At 35.5% G+C, this 20,859-nt stretch overlaps 2 protein-coding genes across 5 annotated transcripts; one reads left to right on the top strand and one right to left on the bottom strand.

Moving 5' to 3' along the window:
* The first annotated feature begins 10,200 nt into the window (after positions 1–10,200).
* On the top strand, positions 10,201–12,805 carry LOC120081786 (glyceraldehyde-3-phosphate dehydrogenase A, chloroplastic). The gene is made up of 5 exons (XM_039036952.2): positions 10,201–10,559; positions 10,649–10,765; positions 11,323–11,627; positions 11,707–11,951; positions 12,057–12,805. The coding sequence occupies exons 1-5, from the start codon at positions 10,518–10,520 to the stop codon at positions 12,557–12,559; spliced, it is 1,212 nt and encodes a 403-aa protein (XP_038892880.1). The 5' UTR covers positions 10,201–10,517; the 3' UTR covers positions 12,560–12,805.
* LOC120081793 (Cysteine proteinases superfamily protein) lies at positions 12,336–19,381 on the bottom strand. 4 transcript variants are annotated; one of them, XM_039036965.2, is made up of 10 exons: positions 19,112–19,381; positions 18,414–18,579; positions 17,903–17,976; positions 16,815–16,869; positions 16,662–16,736; positions 16,186–16,259; positions 15,981–16,029; positions 15,514–15,598; positions 13,257–13,313; positions 12,336–13,136 (listed from the first exon to the last, which is right to left on the bottom strand). In XM_039036965.2, the coding sequence occupies exons 2-10, from the start codon at positions 18,576–18,578 to the stop codon at positions 13,090–13,092; spliced, it is 681 nt and encodes a 226-aa protein (XP_038892893.1). In that variant the 5' UTR covers position 18,579; positions 19,112–19,381; the 3' UTR covers positions 12,336–13,089. The 4 variants fall into 4 exon arrangements, with proteins under 4 accessions (XP_038892893.1, XP_038892915.1, XP_038892908.1 ...); XM_039036987.2 differs by having other exon boundaries at positions 18,414–18,585; positions 19,069–19,340; XM_039036980.2 differs by having other exon boundaries at positions 19,069–19,340.
* Between the last annotated feature and the right edge of the window lie 1,478 nt (positions 19,382–20,859).

Below are 20,859 nucleotides of genomic sequence, written 5' to 3'. Positions count from 1 at the left end.
TGAATCATGTCTTAAAGGCAAGATGATCAAGTGACCTTTTACTGGAAAGGGTTATAGAGCCAAGGAAGCCTTGGAGCTTGTACATTTAGACCTCTGTGGTCCGATGAGTTTTAGAACTCGAGGTGGGTATGAATATTTCATCTATTTTATAGATGATTATTTAAGGTATGAGTATCTCTACCTAATACAATGTAAGTTTAAAGCCCTTGACAAGTTCAAGGAGTATAAGGCTGAAGTTGAAAACTTGTTAAGTAAGAAGATAAAAACACTACGGTCTGATCGTGGTAAAGAGTATATGGACCTCCAATTTCAAAACTATATGATAGAACATGGAATTACATCCCAACTCTCGGCCCCAGGTACACCTCAGCAAAATAGTGTATCAGAAATGAGAAAGAGAACCTTGTTGGACATAGTTCGGTCTATGATGAGTTATGCTCATCTTCTAGACTCGTTTTGGGGTTTTGCAGTGGAGACTACCTGTTATATATTCCGAACAATGTTCCTTCAAAAAGTGTTTTTGAAACACCTTTTGAGTTGTAGAGAGGTTGTAAAGGTAGTTTACACCACTTCACGATTTAGGGGTATCCAGCCCACGTGCTTGTGACTAACCCAAAGAAGTTAGAACCGCATTTGAAAGTTTGCCTCTTTGTAGGCTACCCCAGGGAAACAAGGGGTGGATACTTCTATGATTCGAGTGAGAACAAAGTGTTTGTCTCCACAAATGCTATCTTCTTGGAATAAGACTACATTAGGGATTATAAACCACGAATTAAATTATTTTACGTGAGATTTCTAGTGAGACTGAGACTACTGAGAGTTCAACAAGAGTTGTTGAATAGACTGACAAATCAACAAGAGTTGTTGAGGTTGGTACATCTAATCAACCAGCTCAAGAGTTGAGACCGTCTCGATGTAATGGGAGGGTTATGAACCCACCGGATTGCTACATGGGTTTGACTGAAGCCCAAAACGTCATTTCTAATGATGGGATCGGGGATCCATTGTCTTTTAATCAAGCAATGGAGGATGTTGACAAGGATAAGTGGATTAAAGCCATGAACAAGGAAATGAAGTCTATGTACTTCAATCAAGTCTGGGAGCTTGTGGATCAGTCTGACGGGGTAAAACCTATAGGGTGTAAGTGGATCTACAAGCGAAAACGAGGTGTAGATGGAAAGGTGCAAACCTTTAAGGCTCGACTTGTGGCAAATGGTTATACTCAGATTGAGGGAGTGGATTACGAGGAAACTTTCTCACCTGTTGTCATGTTAAAGTCTATCAGGATACTCCTGTCCATAGCCACATTTTATGATTATGAGATATGACAAATGGACGTCAAGACTTCCTTTCTTAGTGGTAATCTTGAAGAGACCATCTACATGGCTCAACCAGAGGGGTTCATAGTTCCAGATCAAGAGCAAAGAGTTTGTAAGTTTAATAGGTCCATTTATGTGTTGAAACAAGCGTCTAGACCGTGGAACATTAGATTTGACAGTGCGGTCAAAATCGTTTGGCTTTGATCAAAACGTTGATGAGACTTGTGTTTACAAGAAGATCATCAACAACTCAGTAGCTTTCCTGGTACTGTATGTGGATGATATCCTACTCATTGGGAATGATGTAGGGTTTCTGACTGACATTAAGAAGTGGCTAGCTGCCTAGTTCCAAATGAAATATTTAGGTGAGACAGTATGTTCTAGGGATCTAGATCATTCGGGATCGTAAGTGCAAGAGGCTAGCCTTGTCTCAGGCATCGTACATTGATCAAATGTTGATTAGGTATATGATGCAGGATTCTAAGAGGGATTTGTTACCCTTCAGGCACGGAATCGTATTGTCTAAGGATCAGTGTCTTAAGACACCTCAAGAGGTTGAGAAGATGAGACAGATTCTCTATGCTTCAGCTGTTGGAAGCTTAATGTATGCAATGTTGTGTACCAGACCCGACATTTGCTATGTAGTAGGGATTGTCAATCTTTATCAATCCAATCCAGGATTAGATCATTAGACGGAAGTCAAGACGATCCTCAAGTATCTTCGGAGAACAAGGGACTACATGCTCGTGTATGGAGATAAGGATTTGATCCTTACAGGATACATAGACTCTGACTTTCAAACTGATAAAGATTCTCGTAAATCGACACCAAGGTCAGTGTTCACTCTGAATGGAGGAGCTGTAGTGTGGTAAAGCATCAAGTAGGGATGCATCGCGGACTCCACTATGGAAGTCGAATACATAGATGCTTGTGAAGCAACTAAGGAAGTTGTTTGGCTGAGGAAATTTCTTACAGATTTGGAAGTTGTTCCAAATATGGATTTTTTGATCACTCTCTATTGTGATAACAGCGGGGCTGTGGCAAATTCGAAGGAACCTCACAGTCATCGTAGAGGCAAGCATATCGAACAGAAATACCACTTGATCAGGGAGATTGTGCATTGCGGTGATGTGATAGTCACGAAGATCGCGTTGGAGCACAACGTTGCTAATCCGTTTAAAAAAGCTCTCACGACTAAAGTGTTTGAGGGTCATCTGGAGAGTCTGGGTCTACGAGACATGCGACATCTTGTCTAGGGTAAGTGGGAGATGATACTGGGGTATAGTGTATGCCGTAGTTTATTGTATATTATACTTGTAATTTTTCATGTATTGTACATAAGTCTTCCGAGGCATTAGGATAAATGGGAGATTGTTGGGATTGGTGTCCTAATTCTCCCAAAGTCTTGTAGTTTGTAAACTGTACACATTGTTATAAATAAAATAAGAGTTAATTTATTTGGCATTTACTCATATCCAATAAACAAAGCTCTATGGTTATTGTATGTAAACTTAAGCATGTATATGAGATATACAAGTGGATCATGCCTTAAGTGATAACCTAAAAAGATCTGTAGTATAAGGATTAAAGAGGGATACCTGATCCTTGTGAACTATGGATATGGCCCGCTTTGTAGAGGTTTGTAAGTGTTGTGAACTACTACATATGGTAGATCCTGACCATTCATGTGGAGACATGCGACCGGGAGTGTCCTATACAAAGAGTTTGTATAAGATCGGACCACGAGATGACTAGTCTCTTTATATAACGCCGTTGATACTTGAGACTTACATCTCACCTAAACGACCATAGGTGACATGACCTTAATCTTGAGTATTTTGGAAAATCCTGTCTTTGAGAGCGGTCCTTTGATTAGTATGGGTGAGAGTGGCCAGATTGCCAACTTAACATTCCTATATTTTTTGGGATTGTTCTGATTTGAGAGTTGGGAACTCAGTTACACAAGATGAAATTCGCTCCTTCCCCGAAGCAGGGGTAAGCAGACAGATGGCTTCTTTAAGGACTAATTTCGGGTCTTGAACATAGTGGCCACAACTTCTCTTTGGAAGAGAGGACTCAGTCATAGTAAGACTATGACTTATGTTCATTAGAGGGATCAGTGGTACTTAAGGAGTTAGATGTAACTACATGAGCATAACGGCTATTGGCCCAGTTGTACTTATGAGCGATTTGTGAAGGGTTATCGCACTATTAATTGGTTGATATGGACATAAAATATATCTGTAGTAAGGAGAGTGCAGTTGTTGGTCTTTAGTGGAGTGCCTGACAGTTAACGGATGGTGGATCTCGTGACTAAAGAGTTTAGTCAGTTATTCACGTACCGTTGGAGCTTCGAGCTACAGGTTTATAAGGTCCCTTTGGTAGCTCAATGGATTCAAGTTGAGAATCAGTTCTTGTTGTTGATTTGAAATGTTCAAATTGACAAGAGGAAATTCGATTATATATGATATGATCGGTCTGATTTATAAGATACATTAAGTACCATAAAATAGAAAAAGAAATATGGTTTATATGTTTCATTAGATGAAATATTAAAACTATAGGTTATAAATATAATATTGTAAGTTGGTTATCATATCTACTTATAATAATATTAATTATTAGATAATTATATCTTTTTCTCTAATAACCAATTAAGTGGGAGGTTATTTGTGGTTTTATGGTAACCGTGAGATAAAAGGAAAAATGTTTTCCTAAATTTATTAGAGTTGCTTAATTCGGATAAGAACTCACAGTTTGCTGTCAAATGAATTGGATTCACTAAACGATAGCTGAAAGATAGACTAAACAATCATGGAGTGTTACTATACGATAGTTCACTCAGCTGGCCGTAGTTAAATGATCTCAGGGAATTTGATATACGATAGGTTGCATTCGTCTAAATGATTGAGCATTCGTCTATACGATAGACTTTTTCTCATCTCCCGCTTGCTCAATCGTCTACATGATTGTTATTCCTCCGGTCTTTTTATCTAACCAAGTCCACACAGAGCCCACACTTCTGGATTCTCATACTGAGAATACCAAGGTAGCCATTGTGGTGGTGTCCTCACTCAACTCAATAGAGTTCGAGGTTTTGGAGGTTGTTCGTTGGGTTCGTGATCTTGGAGATCATTGGTTCGTGTTTGTTGTTGATCGTGCTGTGTTGTGGTCGTTGTGTTCGAATGTTCGTGTATTGCTGTCTCGGAGACTGAATGAGCGTTCATGATCGAGGGAGATGAAGAATGAGTCTTTAAAGGTATTTATTTGTTATCCCTTGATTATCTAAAGCATGCTGTAATTTCGTATTATGCATGATCTGTTAGTTTCCGTTTTGTGACTATAATTATTTATAGTCAATTTCGAATAGAATTTGGAATAATCATTCCGCTGCTCATGGAAATCCTCATGTCAGATTTCCTTCATAAGTGGGGGAGAGTGTTGCAATCCCATAAGAATCAAAGTGGATTGCATCCCCTAAGTGTATCATTGAGGATGTTGACAGTTTAAGTGCGGAAGGTGTCATAATCATACTTGAAGTACGTAGATTATGACCCCATTAGTGCAGATAATGTAGTGACGACACACAAGTATTTACATATCTGACAAAGACAAAGGGCCACGAGAAGTATTTTGATGCGATCAAGGAGGATAGTGTATCATCCAACACACCAACATAAGTGGGCAAGTATGCCATATTGAACATTAAGCAAAACGACAAACAATCGTGTGATCAGTGGTGTCAGTGATAAACTCAGTGGGGGCCAAAGGGCACTGGGCCATGACCTCGGAAGTCAGGGTTCCATCGTGAGTTTGGACGAGCGACTCTGGAGTTAGATGCATATTGCTAAAATATGCAAGCATGTTGAATTTCATGTCAATCGGAGTTCAGGCGGGCGCTCTACCTTGGCGAGTGATCGTTCGTCACATTTCATATGCATGAGAGACAAAGAGGAAAATATTCAGAATGTACTATAGGGGGAGACATGGTGTCAACTCTCCACTTCTCGTGAGCCTTGTGGCCTAAGTGTGCTACCCCATGAAACATGCGTTTGTCATGGTGTGGGCGAACGTTACAAGACAAGTGTCTTGGACGTCTTCCATTGAGAATGGGATCTCATGAACAATGTTGGACGACACAAGTGTGTCGGCATTGTGTCCCTACCCATCGGCCAGAGGTTCGATTTAGCACCTGGTATATTATTTTGATTCGATAAGGACTTCAAAGGGTTCAAGTCTTGATATGTCCAGATAGATGGATGTTTGAAAACTCCCGAGTTGGAAAGTTTCCCATGGATTGGTTGATATGGTTCTTGATAAGCGTGTCCGAATAGAAGAGAGAAAGCTGATGACATCCTGACACTGGAGATGGCATCTTGAAGCATCAATGAGACTCGATAGTTCTCGATTGGCTCGATACTTGCCCGAGTTGTCCCAATAAGCATTATAATGGCCTAGTGAAGCCCCATAGGCGACCATAAGATCGGTAGAAGCCTAATAGGTGCCGAAGTAGGTCGGTAGAGTCTGATAAGCATTATTATGTTCCAGAAAGCCATGATAAATGTCTGAACCACCTGGTAAGCCTGAGTAGAGTGTTTTAAATCTTTTTTAACCCAAGGAAGGATCCGAACTCATCCTGTGAAGTTCTGAAGCGATGTAGAATTATCGAGACGTGTTATTGAGAACCAAGATGACAAAAAGAGAAGCGACGTTGCATTGTGGTGATGATTAACCTCATATTTGGGCAAGGATGAGCCTCAGAACTTGGCCTAGAGTAGAGGCAAGCTGGTGAGGGAAAATACACATACGGACGACGTGTATGGTCGGATGAAGTTCAGTTTCGCATGAATTCAATTTGGTTGAGGATGAAGGAACCTTGCCTAAGGTCTAAAGAAGCTTTAAAGAGTCAGCAAAAAATTTATTGGGACTTGGGTTTCTCTTAAAGCTGACCAAGATTGCATGTGAATCATGGTGTTGAACATTTGAAGAAGTACGATCGTGACACTAGGCATCAATATGTGTACACAACAAGGTTGATTATGTAATTTCACTTTGTGATGATGCAAATAAAAAGTTACAAAACTTAGGTTTCTAGAATGTGGATCGGATCGATCATTTGAATAGGGGAAATTATCTTCTCTATATCTAAAGGTATCAACATAGTATGCATCTCATGGGAAATATCCTAAATTGTCCAATACTCGATTTAGGCATGTTTAGGAGTGATTTTAAAATAGTTAAAATCATTCAAAGTCTTTAATAATTCAAAATCACGTTTATGCTTGATTTTATATTTTTTAATTCTATTTATACACCACTAAAATTGTTTTTTAATGATAAGGAGTGCTTTTCAGCATGGTAAAAATGTTTTAGCATGGTAAAAATATTTTTAACTATTTCAAACTATTTCAAAATCACTCTTAAGTTGCAGCGGGTGAGTAACTAAGGTTTTGGACGTCTTTGTTCAACACTAGATTGGAATAACCTTTCCATTTCCATTATTCATGCTGTAATCGAGAAATATAAGGCACCAAAATCCCCATCCTTGTTTAGGTTGAAAATGGAGGAAATGGGGAGGAATTTTCTTTTCCTGAACTAAATGAGAATCCTCGTCTCTGCATTTACCCTGTTCCTAATTCCTACCCCTTTTACTTTCTCGATGTATTATTATTCGGATAATTGCAATGTGTAGTACATTTAATAATCAAGTGTATGCAATATTTTATAGAATTACAAAAATAGTAAAATCTATCAGTGATGGACTCTTATAAGCGATATGGTCTATTACTAATAGACTTCTATTAGCAATATGGTCTATCACTGATAGACTTTAAAAGCTGAATCTAAATTTTGTTATATTTACAATTTTTTGACATTGTGTTATATTTGTTAATACTTTGTGACTAGTTTTTATACTTGCAACTGTCCCTATTATGATTATATATGCATAATATTTAAATTTGAAATTTTATTGTTTAATGACTTAGATAATTATATATCTCTCAACCATAAAATTGAACATTTGGACTACATACATTAAGATAAATTGATAGGTTAATTATTTTGTTTATATGCTAAATTATGAAAAATCTTCTCGACCATTGTAATTTGTATAAAAAATATCCCTAAACTTTCAAAAGTTTCAAAAAATATCTTCAAACTTAAAAAAATGGGTTAAAAAATATCCTTACCATTAGTTTTGGATGAAAACTATTAGTGTTTTGTTTCTAAATTATTCTTCAACTTTCAAAAGTTTAAAAAATACCCTCTTCCATTTTTCACCCTTTTTTTCAAAGTAAGTCTACTAATGCGACTTTTAGAAGTTTAGATGTGTTTTTTAAGAAAAGGAAGATGTACTACCTCCCTCTTCCATTTCCTCTCTCTCCCCTACTTCAGTATATGACCAAACACTTCTCTATTTTTCTTATTTTTTTTTCTCTTATTCTCCTTTCTTGCTAACTATTTGACCTTTGTTCATCTTATTAAAAACAAACTGTGAAGATATATAAATTATAACAAAAAGAAAAAAAAAATAATGGAAGCACTGAGGAGACCTTAGGACTAAATGGTTTAACAAAGTTATATATTAGTAGTTGAGTGTGTTAATAGCCATATACGTTGATTTTGTATTTGGTAAAAACATTTCAACTTTTTTTTTTTTTTTAGAAAGAGTATTAAAGTAACTTTTAAAAGTTCAAGGATATTTTTTAAATGAGTATTAATGATTTGTGTTTATATACTAACAATAAGTGTTTTTTTTTTAAGTTTAAGGGTATTTTTCAAATAAAATACTAATAGTTTCCATCCAAAACTAAGGGCGAGAGTATAATAGTTTTTTCCTTCTAAATTTAAGAGTATTTTTAAAACAATTGAAAGTTCAAAGATATTTTTGATACAAAATACAAAGTTTTGGGGTATTTTGTATAATTTAGCCTAGTTTATATGAGGAGGTTTAAGGGTTCTCTTTAATTCTCTATGTGAAATTATCTATTTAAACTATTTAATTCTTTTTTTTTATAGTTAATAATATTTTGGCATGTTAGTTGTTGGTATTGAAGAGTTAATATAATTTTAATAATAGGGACTAAAATAAACACTTTTAAAAGTTTAAGGACTAAAACGAATGTTTTTCAAAGTTTAGGGACCAAAGTAAAACAAAATTCAAAGTTCAAGAACTAAAATAGGATTTAAACTAATATATATTTATATTTATGACTAAGTACTAATATTGTTTTTTCATATTTTATGAGTATTATACGAGATATCAAAGATATCTCTATAAAACTTTTGACATATCAATATATTGATGAATATATTTAATTCATTTATATATATATATAAACAAGATGAGGATTAACTCTTAGGGAAACCTGATCCTCGCCACGCCCATGAAAATCCATAATTATGTGGATTTTGGCAGACCCACATTTTAAATGTAAAAATGGGTTTTAAATTGTATTTTAAATCATACAATATATCCTTTGAAAAGTTTCTTTTTTACCTTTTAAATTTTATAATTTGTTCCAAAAAATTACCTTGGAATTTGATAAAGCAGTTGATGGGTAAATTTAGAAGAAATGCGCCATATTTTTTACAAACTATACAAAAGATTAAGATCATTATTACTATAAATTTAATCTCAAAAGTTATCGTTAAAATCTTCAATATAATCATTCTTTACTTATCAAGTGTCACACCAATTTAGATGGAAAAGGTTACAAACATTGTCATGCAAGCTTTCCAAATTTTACATATTAGCCGTTACATCAATATCCATCTTATTTTAATGGAAAAAAAACTCTTTAACCGATATTTTTTTCTTAAATTTTTTTTTTAAGTTTATGGATAAAAAACAAAACTTTTCAAAGTCTAGCGGTACAATTGAAACTGTTGGCATTCGGATCTCGTTCGCATTAGGCATAGCTACAGGTACCCAATGTCCTTGACCTTCAATCTGCTACCCTCTGGTCTGGTCTCAATATCCTCCAAGCTGACTTGTGTAAGAGATCTTTGCATCAGTGTAGTGCTGAGCTTATTGCACTCCAATGCTTAAGTCAGTACGAGGAGTAACTAATTCAACTAAGCATAAAAAAAAGTAAGGTCCAGGTCTCTCCCTTTGAGATCACTTACATTCTCCTTTGGGGTGGTTGAATGCGACCATTTATAAGTCAGTCCTTTGATACACATCTACGATGACCTGTGATTAGAAGTGAAGTTAGGGATGTTTATAGCGCTCGATGTTACAGAATGTTAGCTGGACCTGGCTTGATTATTTCTCAATTGTTATATATTTACTGGCTTAGCCAGTTCAAACCCTAGGAAAAAAATCTAGTACTATAGTAACAACTCCTTCCATTCATTATTTGACACGTGATTACATGATTTAATTAATTCATCATTTATTTATTTCGTGAACCTCACATCATTCTTAAATGCTATTATTGTGGCAATCAGTGAATGGAGGTAGTATGAAGAATTTTTCATACAAGAAATTTTCTCCAAATCCCAAGACGCTAACATTTTCCTATTGGGACGGGCACTTCCCTATGCCCTTTCCCGATACCCTTTGGGTTGGGCCTACCCATGAGTTTTGAGCCTTGCCTTAGACAACTCTTAACCGAAACCAATCCTAAAATAGTTCATACTTTTTCTTTTTACTTAATTTAATCAAAATCGTATTTATTTAATTTTTTGAAAAGAACAAAAATTGTATTAGCAATTAACAAGGACTAGAAATATATATTGTAATCTTTGAGTTGGCAATTGTTGGGACGACAATCTTCTGGTGCTTGGATTCAGAAAAATAAAAATGAAAAGAAAAAGAAAAAAGAAAAGGTGAGGACTTAGAGGCCCATAATGAGTTTGGCATTGGCCCCACAGTAGGATGTGTAAATTATAATTGGAAGAAAATGAGCATAGGGAGTGGAGGGTGAAGGAAGAAGGCTGAAAGACTATCACAAATCACACAGTAGAAGATACACAGAGCAGAAGTAACCACAGCCATTCATTGAGTGAGAGGCTATCCATAATCTCATCCCCTTACCCTTCATCCTTCATTCAAAGCCATTCAACTCAACATCCCACTCTTACTTACCAACAAAATATATATACATCCTTCTCAATTTCCCATCTCTCTACTGCTTGATTCTTCTTCTTCTTTCTTCTTTTGCTGCTGCTTCTTTCTCGACGCCCTCTGCCATGGCTACGGCTACTCTGTCAGTAGCCAAACCATCTATTCAGGTTAATACAGCATTCTCTTTTCCCATCCACCCTTCTGTAATCTCTCTCTTTTATGTCTAGTAACATTACTGCATCCTCTTGCATAGCAGGTTAATGGAAAGGGATTTGGAGAATTCTCTGGCCTCCGCAACTCGTCGACCTGCCTTCCCTTTGCAAGGAGAACCTCTGAGGACTTCCTTTCCGTCATTGCCTTTCAAACCTCTGCCGTGAGTTCTCTTTTCTTAAGAGTATCTCATGTTTGAGCATTGATCTCTTTTCATTACTTCGGTAAAAAGTCAAATGTGCATGAGGAGGTATTCCATTGGATCGTGACATTAATGTGTTAATAATGTTCAACCATTTATCTAAAGCTTTCAGTAATCTACATTGAGTCATGACATACAACCAAAAGTGTACTATGATTATATGAGTGAACATATAAACATCCATGGCGTACAATGAAAGCAGTTACATGGTCATTAAGTTTCGAAGGCATTTGATTGATCAACAACGAAGTTTATTTCTTGCTTTAATTTGATTATCATAAAAAGGGTATGTATTTAGATTTCTGAAAGCTTATATACCCGAGAACGTATACCACTTCATTTTATTTCTCCTCCAATCTTCATCAAGCACATACTATGGGTTCCTGTTTCATATCTATAAACTCTTGAGATTGGCCTACCTATCCAAGAAACATCATATGGGGTTATTTTGAAGTGAATATTCATACTACACTAATGATTGTTCATGTGCCTTACCTACATCCATTGAATTCTTGAAGGTGGGAAGCAGCGGAGGATACAAGAAAGGGATTGTGGAAGCAAAGCTTAAGGTAGCTATCAATGGGTTTGGAAGGATTGGCAGGAATTTCTTGAGGTGCTGGCATGGTCGCAAGGATTCCCCACTTGATGTCATTGCCATCAACGATACCGGAGGCGTCAAACAAGCTTCTCACCTCCTCAAATACGACTCCACCCTCGGCATCTTTGAAGCCGATGTGAAACCTGCTGGAGATGAAGCGATTTCAGTCGATGGAAAGATCATCAAGGTGGTTTCCAGCCGCAATCCTCTCAACCTTCCCTGGAAGTGGGTGTTCTAATTCTATGCTTCAAATTTTTGTTCATCATCTTGATGAGACCAGAAATAAATGACTAGATCAATGCAGGGAATTGGAAATAGACTTGGTGATTGAAGGAACTGGGGTGTTTGTTGATAGAGAGGGTGCAGGGAAGCACATTGAGGCTGGAGCAAAGAAGGTCCTAATTACAGCACCTGGGAAGGGTGACATTCCGACCTACGTCGTTGGGGTTAATGCTGATGCGTACAGCCCTGATGAGCCTATCATCAGCAATGCTTCTTGCACTACCAACTGCCTAGCTCCTTTTGTCAAGGTCCTCGACCAGAAGTTTGGTAATGCATACTGAATCCTATCACAAATTCTTCATTAGATAGGCTATTGCGGAAAAGTTAGTAAAGTTCAGGTTTTTGATAGAGTTGATATAAAATATATGGCAGGTATCATCAAGGGAACGATGACTACAACTCACTCCTACACTGGTGACCAGAGGCTACTCGATGCCAGCCACCGTGACCTCAGGAGAGCAAGAGCTGCTGCACTTAACATTGTTCCTACATCCACAGGAGCAGCCAAAGCTGTTGCCTTGGTCCTTCCTTCCCTTAAAGGAAAGCTCAATGGGATCGCACTTCGTGTGCCCACTCCAAATGTTTCTGTTGTCGATCTCGTTGTCCAGGTTTCTAAGAAGACATTTGCTGAAGAGGTGAATGCTGCATTCCGGGAAAGTGCTGAGAAGGAGCTCAACGGTATCCTCTCTGTTTGTGACGAGCCCCTTGTTTCAGTCGACTTTAGGTGCTCTGATGTCTCCTCAACTGTCGACTCTTCCTTGACTATGGTTATGGGGGATGACTTGGTGAAGGTCATTGCTTGGTATGACAACGAATGGGGTTACTCTCAACGGGTTGTTGATTTGGCTGACATTGTTGCCAACAACTGGAAATGAGCAGGATTGGTTTGCTCTCTCTGAGCTTACCTCATTTCTAGGTTGTTTTCTGCATTTCTGCTTAATTTTTCCCTTATTAATTTGTAATGAGAACACCAAAACCATTTTCCTTTACCCATTACCCATTACCCATTACCCATCACCCAATAAATATATATGCCACAAAACTATGAGAGTGATAAAGTACCAAAAATTGAGTCAAGTTTGAGATTTCATGAATACAAATAAAATATTTCTTGCTCTGTAGGATATGCTAAACTGAATTCAGTTATGCTACTTGAACAGTTGCACCAGAGTCTACTCTTTGAGTTCATCATGAGACTATAATTCTATTATAGAGTTCACTGGATCCATAAGTGCAGTAATACAAGCCAATATATGTATAATGAACTATTTACATACACTTAAAAGAAATATATATATAACAATCATATAATTTCTTTTTCTTTTCTTTTAAAAAAATAAGAATTTTGCAATGTAGTATACTCAAATATCTAGGATGCTATCTATACTCACAACAATCCGTTTTCCTAGAACAACCAATGTTTTCTTCTTGGCTTTTGTTGAACTGGAGCGTCTGCAAGAAAGACAAACACATTATTAAAATAAAAAACACAATTCCCAAGTAAGCGCATTCACTCTAAAAAAATCTTGCTACTCTGAGAACCAGAAAATGGATTTTCCAGTATAACCAAACCTTGGATTTCATAAAGTGAATTGTAGTGAACCTCAGACCAGAAACTTAACCAGAGCTCTGCATTATTGCAAAGGTAAAGGAGCTGTAAGAACCCTAGTGTTCCAAAACTACAGCAAAGCATTGTGTATAAATGCAACAGTGTTGATATTCAAACGTCTCAGCCCTACACATTAAGAAACTGAGGTACCGAGGAAATATACATCACAATTGCATGTTAGTTTGGAGACAGGAATGATACCAAGTCCCGTCCTGTGTAGTTATTATATATTGAATTTCATCAACATCAAATATCTTGCAAAATGTTTTATAATTACAGGTTCCAACTTAACCTTGCGGTCAAATAGATTTTAACCTAAGCAGCAAAAAGTATCAATTCTTCCATATTCATAGCCGAGACTCTTGGAGGAAAAAGACTAAAGGAAAGATATGTAATAAAAGTTGGATTTATGAAGGTTTTTGGAAAGACAACTTAGTGTATTTTAAAATATAAAACTATACTCAACTGCCAATTCAGTTTCTTGTAATTATTTTTCAATACTAGGGATTTGGCTTCCATCTCTTTTCGTACCATTTCATATGGCCAATAAAAAAATTTATTTCCATATCAGAAATCAATGAATGAGAATTTCAAGAAATATACATCATCTTACCACCTAAAAGCACAACTTTAGTTTGGAAAGCATGTCCATGTTTCCATATTTGACACATGCGAGACACTCCAAAACTTGTTAGCACACGTGTGAGACATAGTTGTATAAAGTTAAAACAAGCCTTGTACTTATTAGACATGTACTAAACACTTGTGTCTTAACACATCAAACTCATTTTTTAAGTAGATAGATGCAAAAACTTATTGACTTTAAATTTCTTCAAATATAAAAATGATATATATTGTTGAAAAAGGTAACACTTTAATAAACGTACTGCATTTTGGCTAAATTATAAAAAATGCTCTTGAACTTCGTACTGTATCAAAAATACCCCTGAAATTTTACAAGTTTCAAAAATTCCCTCAAACTTTCAAAAAGAGTTCAAAAATGCCCTTACCGTTAGTTTTAAATGGAAACTGTTAATGTTTTGAATCATGAATTCAGTTTGTACTTCACTATGTATCTTCTTGAGTTAAGAATTGTCTCGTTAAATTACTTCAATATTGGGATATGATGAGGATGCTAAAGATGTGTCAACCTAGTTGAGATATCTGGATACACCTACTGATCCCCTCGTCTTCTAGTTTGTATAGACTATTATGTCTTTTTGTACTTTGAGCATTAGTCTCTTTTCATTATATCAATGAAAAGTTTTGTTTCATTTGAAAAAAAAAAAAAAAGAAACTTGAAAAAAATTCAAAACCACCCGGAATGTTCATGTATAAACAGAAAGTGTTAATATCTCGTCGTAGAAATAACTATAAATTTTTTTTTAAAAAAATTTAAAATGTTTCTACCATTAGGATTATGATCAATTTATTTGAAGTTTTCTTGAGTTCAAAAGAATTAATTCTAAAATAAATTATATAGATATTCTCATTTTTTTTTTCAATATAGATACTCTCATTTTTCTTTAATTTTTTCAATTCTTACACCAATTTTCTCAACAACCAAAATAAAAACTAAAACTTTAAGTTAAAACATAAAATCCCACAAAATCTCAAAAAAATCCAAAATCAACATCTCCCCTTAAAAATACCAAGCCGAAAATAGTCAAATCAAGAAAATGTATTTGGCTATTAATACCCACTCAAGTACTAATGTATAACTTTGTTAAATTATTTAAGTCTTAAAATTCCTGGGCACTTTCATTATTCTTTTTCTTCTTGTTATAGTCCATGTACCTTAACTAAAGTGATAGTTTTATTTTTTATTATTATTTTTTTAGAAAAACAAATGTCAAACAGTTAACAAAAAAGGGGAGTGAGAGGCTATTGAAGAAGAGAGGGGAGAAAAAGGATGGGAAATAGATATGTAAGACGTAACTGTAAGAGTACTTTTAAACTTTTTTTTAAAATAACTTTTGAATGTTCATGGGTACTTTTGATACAAAACATTAATAATTTCCATCCAAAACTAACGGTAAGGATATATTTGAACTCATTTTGAAAATTTAAGGGTATTTTTGAAACTTTTGAAAGTTCAAATGTATTTTTGACACAAAGTACAAATTTTAGAGGTATTTTGTATAATTCAGCCTTAAAATAACAAACCTACATCCATATCATATTTATGCCTCGTATCCATATCCATATTTCTTAACTTACCACGCTTTGGAGTTTGACATTGTGGAACAATTTCAATGAAACAAGTATCTCTGAATGACGTCAGGAGGCAAATCTTTGCTGCAAACTGCACACAATCAAGTAGCTGGATCAAGAAACTAACAGAGAAGGTGGGACTGAATGTTCTAATGGAAAATCTTCCAGAATTTTTGGAATATAATTCACTCATGGAACTGGATAAACAAATTCTTTGAAGTAGTTGGCCATTCATTGACGTATTATCACCCATCTCCTCCATTCTCTCTCTCTCTCTCTCCCTCTCTCGTCTAGAACACCCAATCCAAGAGTCTGACTTCAGTGAGGTAGCAAATACAGTAATCCAGTGTCTCAGTAATTTTCATCCATTGTCTACATTTCCAAGGATATGAGAACTTGCATATATTATACAAAATCTTAATTATCAAGATAACAAATAAAAATCGCCTTCTAATTTTAGCTATATATTATACCTTATCAGCTGCTGCTTGTAGGGTTACATGGTCCCCCCATTCGCCAGATCTGCATCATATACTAAGAAATCAAAAAGGAAACCTTTTTCCTCAAGAAAATGTTTAATATCAGTTAATCCACAGATGACCATCGACTCAATAAACACATGACCATCGATTCAATAAGAGAGAAAGAGAGGATACGATCCTGAACAATTTCACATACTTTGCCATTTTCTTGTAATAACGACTGAACTTCATTGGAACATAACCTTCGTACAGAGAACGGTGGTCCTTTAGCTGGAACATAATAATAAACCCAGGTGAGTAATACACACGTAGGATATTCACCCTTACTTGAAAACTATGTTCACTTCAATTTGGCACCAAAACATGGGTAAGACATTACCAGTCACAACTGACAAGTCTAACAGATCAGATTTAACTTATACATATTGATTAAAATTCGTATAAGAGCACCTCTGATATGACAAAATACAAATCAAAGTTTCAGATTCTAAAATCAAGTAAAAGTGAAAATTTGCCACTTTTTCTCCCATTCACAACTATTCAGACCACATTATACATAAACCTTCCCTACTTTCTCTTTCAATTGTCTTAACCAATTCTGAGCTTTTCATCCCAAAAGAAAAGGAGCCACTACTTTCCCTAGTTCAAGCACCTTGAGATATGACAATCTACCTGCTTTACAATGTCTTTCCGCACGTGCTTGTGATATTCAGGTGATTTGTACATCTGATCTGAAAGTGCTCGAAACTGCCATATAAGAAGAAACTATAGGTAGATTGTAGATAAACCAGAAGCTTCTACCTCTTACTTTAAAAATCCGTATACCTGACAATTTCCGTCACCAGAGACCTTCACTTCATGCAAACCATAGACATTTAGCCTGAAACACAATGAGATGAAAACTACTTCATCAAAAGTGGTAGGGGCAAGAAGAGAAGCCTAGGGAGATGGTAAATTTTAATGGCATTAAACATACACTTGAATTATACGACCATCAGTTTTTATCTGAGTAACTTTCAGCAATTCCCTCTTGACAACACATGGATGCAATTACCAGGCGATCCTCATTGGATTAGTTCTATGATGCTATATTCATCTTGTAAAGCTAAGCTCTTATCCAATGTATAGTTTTAAAATAAATTAGGAGCAAGGATTAAATTGAAGATGCAGAAGCAACATAATAAGAAAGGCTGAAATTAAGAAAGAAAGAAAGCCCATTATTAACTTGGTTCATGTCGTTACGGAGATACAGAATTGAACTGCACCTTGAAAGAAAAAAAATGTAGACTAGAATTTGAATGGCTTAAACTGGAATGTAGGCTAATAAGCTATCTCAAATGGCGTTGTGTAGGCAAAGTCGGTGATCATGATGCCCTGATATTCTTCATTATGCTTGTTAGTTTTTTAATGCAATTTTTTAGACTTGTTTGAACTATTCCTCAATCAGGGAACTAGCTATGGCACAGAAGATGACTTCCATTTAAGATTAAGCCTAAATCACTACCAAGAGAATACCAAAATAGTAATAACAATAATTTGAGCAATTGGACAGTGGTTGTGTGACCTTAAACAGGATCATGATTACAAAATCGCCCACCAAGTAAATTTAAGAGCTTAATGCACCGTCTCAACTCCCTGGAAGTAATTTTCATTCTACTGATGCTTGTTCATGAATGTGCACGTGTCTTTTGTTTTTGTTTTGTTTTTTTGGTAGGGAATATGCATGTGTTGCTTGTCAAAATTCTTTCGCAGTTGTTATTTATGTTAGATTTCATCGTTATTCTACAGAGAGAAAAGGTGGTATCATATATATATATATATATCGAGAGAGACTAGAGAGAGAGAGAGAGAGCGCCATCTGTTGACCAAGCGGGCAATCTATCTTTTACTTTCAGAAAGTGTGGGTTACATACCTCTGAAGAAGCCTTTGATATTCCAAACTGGCATCACTTTGGTTGGGGATATACAAATTTATCCTTGGAGTATGCTGGAATACCAAAGAGTGAAGTTAAACTCAAGTTTAACGTATGAGTTTAGGTAATATCTTTTTCTCAAAAGACGGAGCAAAATTGTTCATAAGCCAAGAGATGAGGAGAATAATCAGAAGACCAATAAATCAAACACTTCAGAACATTCTATTAGAACACAATTTCAGACCAACGATGGTTAATTTCAGGACAACGATCTAAGAAGAGAAAAAAACTTTTGGAATTTCATATGAGAAGTGATAACTAATAAGCTTGTCTTATCAAATTCCCCAACTATAAATTGAGAATTTCACAGTTAGTTCCTTAAAATCCGAACCAGATATAAAGTGATTGGTAGTTTTATCTCCATGCTGAATGGAAAAGCGGTGGCTTGGAAATTATTCCAAGGAAAAAAAAGCCTAAGCTATAACAAAAAGAAAAGAGCAAAAAATCATACAGCAATAGGGGCAAGGTTGGAGAGGCGTCTGGCAACGGCACCATCTAACTTAGCATACTCTTCCGATAATGCAACAGCAATCATGCGATCATCGTCAGTGTCCAGGTGAGAGCTCAATGAAGTAGAACTTGAACATTCTCCCATGCTCTGAGCTCCCGGCCTCATGCTGCCACTTAGTAATGACTCACCATCATTTATAAAAGAATGTAAGAAAAATTCATGCTTTCATGATGCAGATACTTAAACAAATGTGAAGTTGGAGCTCAATCTATTCAAAGAGCGAGAAAGAAACATAGTAAATAGAGAGCAAACATTACTTAACAATGAAAGTTCTATATTGATAGGAGAAGACAAAAGCATAATATGGGAAATCCTGAAAATGTGCGTGCAACCATCATAACTGGATAATATATCAAATTGATAAAGAAGGAACGCAACAAGAACAGAGTTCAAAATCAAAAGAAGGGATACTAATCACACGAAAACACCATCAAACACGCATAAACAGACAGACATTGATCTAACTAAAACTACCCAACTAAACCAATCGGTAATAAGGTAAAACGGAAAAGGGTTTGGTCAATGTTCAATCATTCAAACGTTGGACAGATTGCAACAACAAGTAAACTAAAAGAAACCGATGATGGATTGATACCTGAAATTTGCAGGTAAAAAGTAAGGATTAGATCAATTAATACCTGCAATTGCAATTAGAAGGGGGTGATGAAGATGAATGAAATTAGGAAAAAGGGAAATGTGGGGGTTGAAAAAAACGTTCCGGTTTGACTTCAGCGGTGGTGTGGGGATTGCTTGAGGTGGGACGGGATTAGGATATTTGGGGAAAAGGGTTGAGAAATTGGAAGCAAAAGGAAAAAAATGGAAGAAGCTTCAATGGAACGGCTACCAGATTCAGGCTGTTGCTTTCGCGGGTTTGTCCTTGTGAGGAAGTAACAGTCAATACCCGCAGCGGAGATGGGTGTGGGTCCCACACTTCTACGGCTTAAGCTTTCAGTAGCTAATCAAATCTTTACCATTTGGCGCCATCTGGACCGTACGTTTTCGATATCAAGCGTTCCAATTTTATTCTACTTTTATTATTTTTTTCTAATTTGGGGGAAGTGCAATTTTATTAATAGAAAAATTATATTTTTAGTCCCAAATTTGAGGAATATGTGTTTTTTTTTTTTTTTTACTTTTCTATTTTTTTTTTTCTCAATTTTAGTATACTATATTTCAAAAGCATTTATTATCAAAGAATTGAATAAAACTGACCAACTAATTACACCTCAATTGTAATAATGTTGAATTTCACGAGTAAATTAGAAGATATAATAAGGTTTATGAATTAAATAATAACAAAAATCTCAAGAATTTGTGGAATGTCGAGGAAAGCTTCTAATAAACTTTGTCCGGAAAACAATTATTTACTTTTGCACGGGTTGTAAACAGGCTACAACAATCGTCTCAGTAGGAAATAACCGAATAATTTCAATAAAATTGGAACCTTAAACTACTCTTATAGGCTCTTGGATGTTTACTCTCAACTCGACTTGAGATCAAAAAGAAAAAGAGGAGAGAAGATTTCCTCAAATTGGAATGAGATACTCAAATCAATATATAAGTTACTATTTATAGGCTAGCAACTTAGTAACTCTCCAACAAAAAAAAAAAAAAAAAAAAAAAAAAAAAAAAAATTAAAAATCAAATCAGATAAATATTAAATCAAACATAGCTCATTGAAACATTTGTTTGATTTAACTCAATTGCATTGTTACTTGAATTCAACTATTAATAATGTAAAATAAGATTATTAAGACCTCGTTTGATAACCATTTTGTTTTTTGTTTTTTGTTTTTGAAAATTAAGTCTATAGACACTAATTCCACCTCTTAATTTCTTCCTTTGTTATCTATTTTACCAATACTTTAAAAAAATCAAGCCAAATTTTGAAAACTAAAACAAGTAGCTTTTAAAAATTTGTTTTTATTTTTGGAATTTGGCTAAGAATTCAACCATTATATTTAAAAAGATGCAAATCATTGTAAGATATGAGAAGGTGATGGGTTGTGAATATGATGAAATAATGGGGTATATTGCGATGGTGGTGTATGCATTGCACATGCAAGTTTTCCTAGTAAAATCCAAGTATAAATCCTACCAGGTTACCTGGTAAGTCCAAGGTCGAACACAGGGACTATTGAGATATTATGCGTTGGTAAATTTCGATTCCTTTTCTGTGACAAAAACAAAACAATAAGTTGGTTGGTATGTTTATTTTAAATATAAATCCTATGCGGCGGAATTGAGAAAAAAGTTAATAACAGCGAAAGTTACAATGAGTATGTGGGGAACAAGTTGAGAAGGGATTTAGCTAACACGTCCTAGCGTTCAAATTATGTGATCATGCTACACACATACAACAGCATGTCGTCTCTCAATGCAAATG

Source organism: Benincasa hispida, chromosome 1 (genome assembly GCF_027475165.1).
Source record: "Benincasa hispida cultivar pf3 chromosome 1, pf3_genome.v1.1, whole genome shotgun sequence".
Classification (NCBI taxonomy): domain Eukaryota; kingdom Viridiplantae; phylum Streptophyta; class Magnoliopsida; order Cucurbitales; family Cucurbitaceae; genus Benincasa; species Benincasa hispida.
Note: the sequence above shows the minus strand (reverse complement) of the source record. Positions and strands in the feature narration are given on the sequence as shown.

Coding starts and splice junctions, on each gene's coding strand:
- LOC120081786 (XM_039036952.2), top strand. CDS start 10,518: ATGGCTACGGCTACTCTGTCAGTAGCCAAACCATCTATTCAG. Junction 10,560..10,648: donor TAGCCAAACCATCTATTCAG/GTTAATACAGCA, acceptor CTTGCATAGCAG/GTTAATGGAAAGGGATTTGG. Junction 11,628..11,706: donor CCTCTCAACCTTCCCTGGAA/GTGGGTGTTCTA, acceptor AGATCAATGCAG/GGAATTGGAAATAGACTTGG.
- LOC120081793 (XM_039036965.2), bottom strand. CDS start 18,578: ATGAGGCCGGGAGCTCAGAGCATGGGAGAATGTTCAAGTTCTACTTCA. Junction 16,870..17,902: donor TATCAAAGGCTTCTTCAGAG/GTATGTAACCCA, acceptor ATTGTGTTTCAG/GCTAAATGTCTATGGTTTGC. Junction 13,314..15,513: donor ATGTCAAACTCCAAAGCGTG/GTAAGTTAAGAA, acceptor GCAATAATGCAG/AGCTCTGGTTAAGTTTCTGG.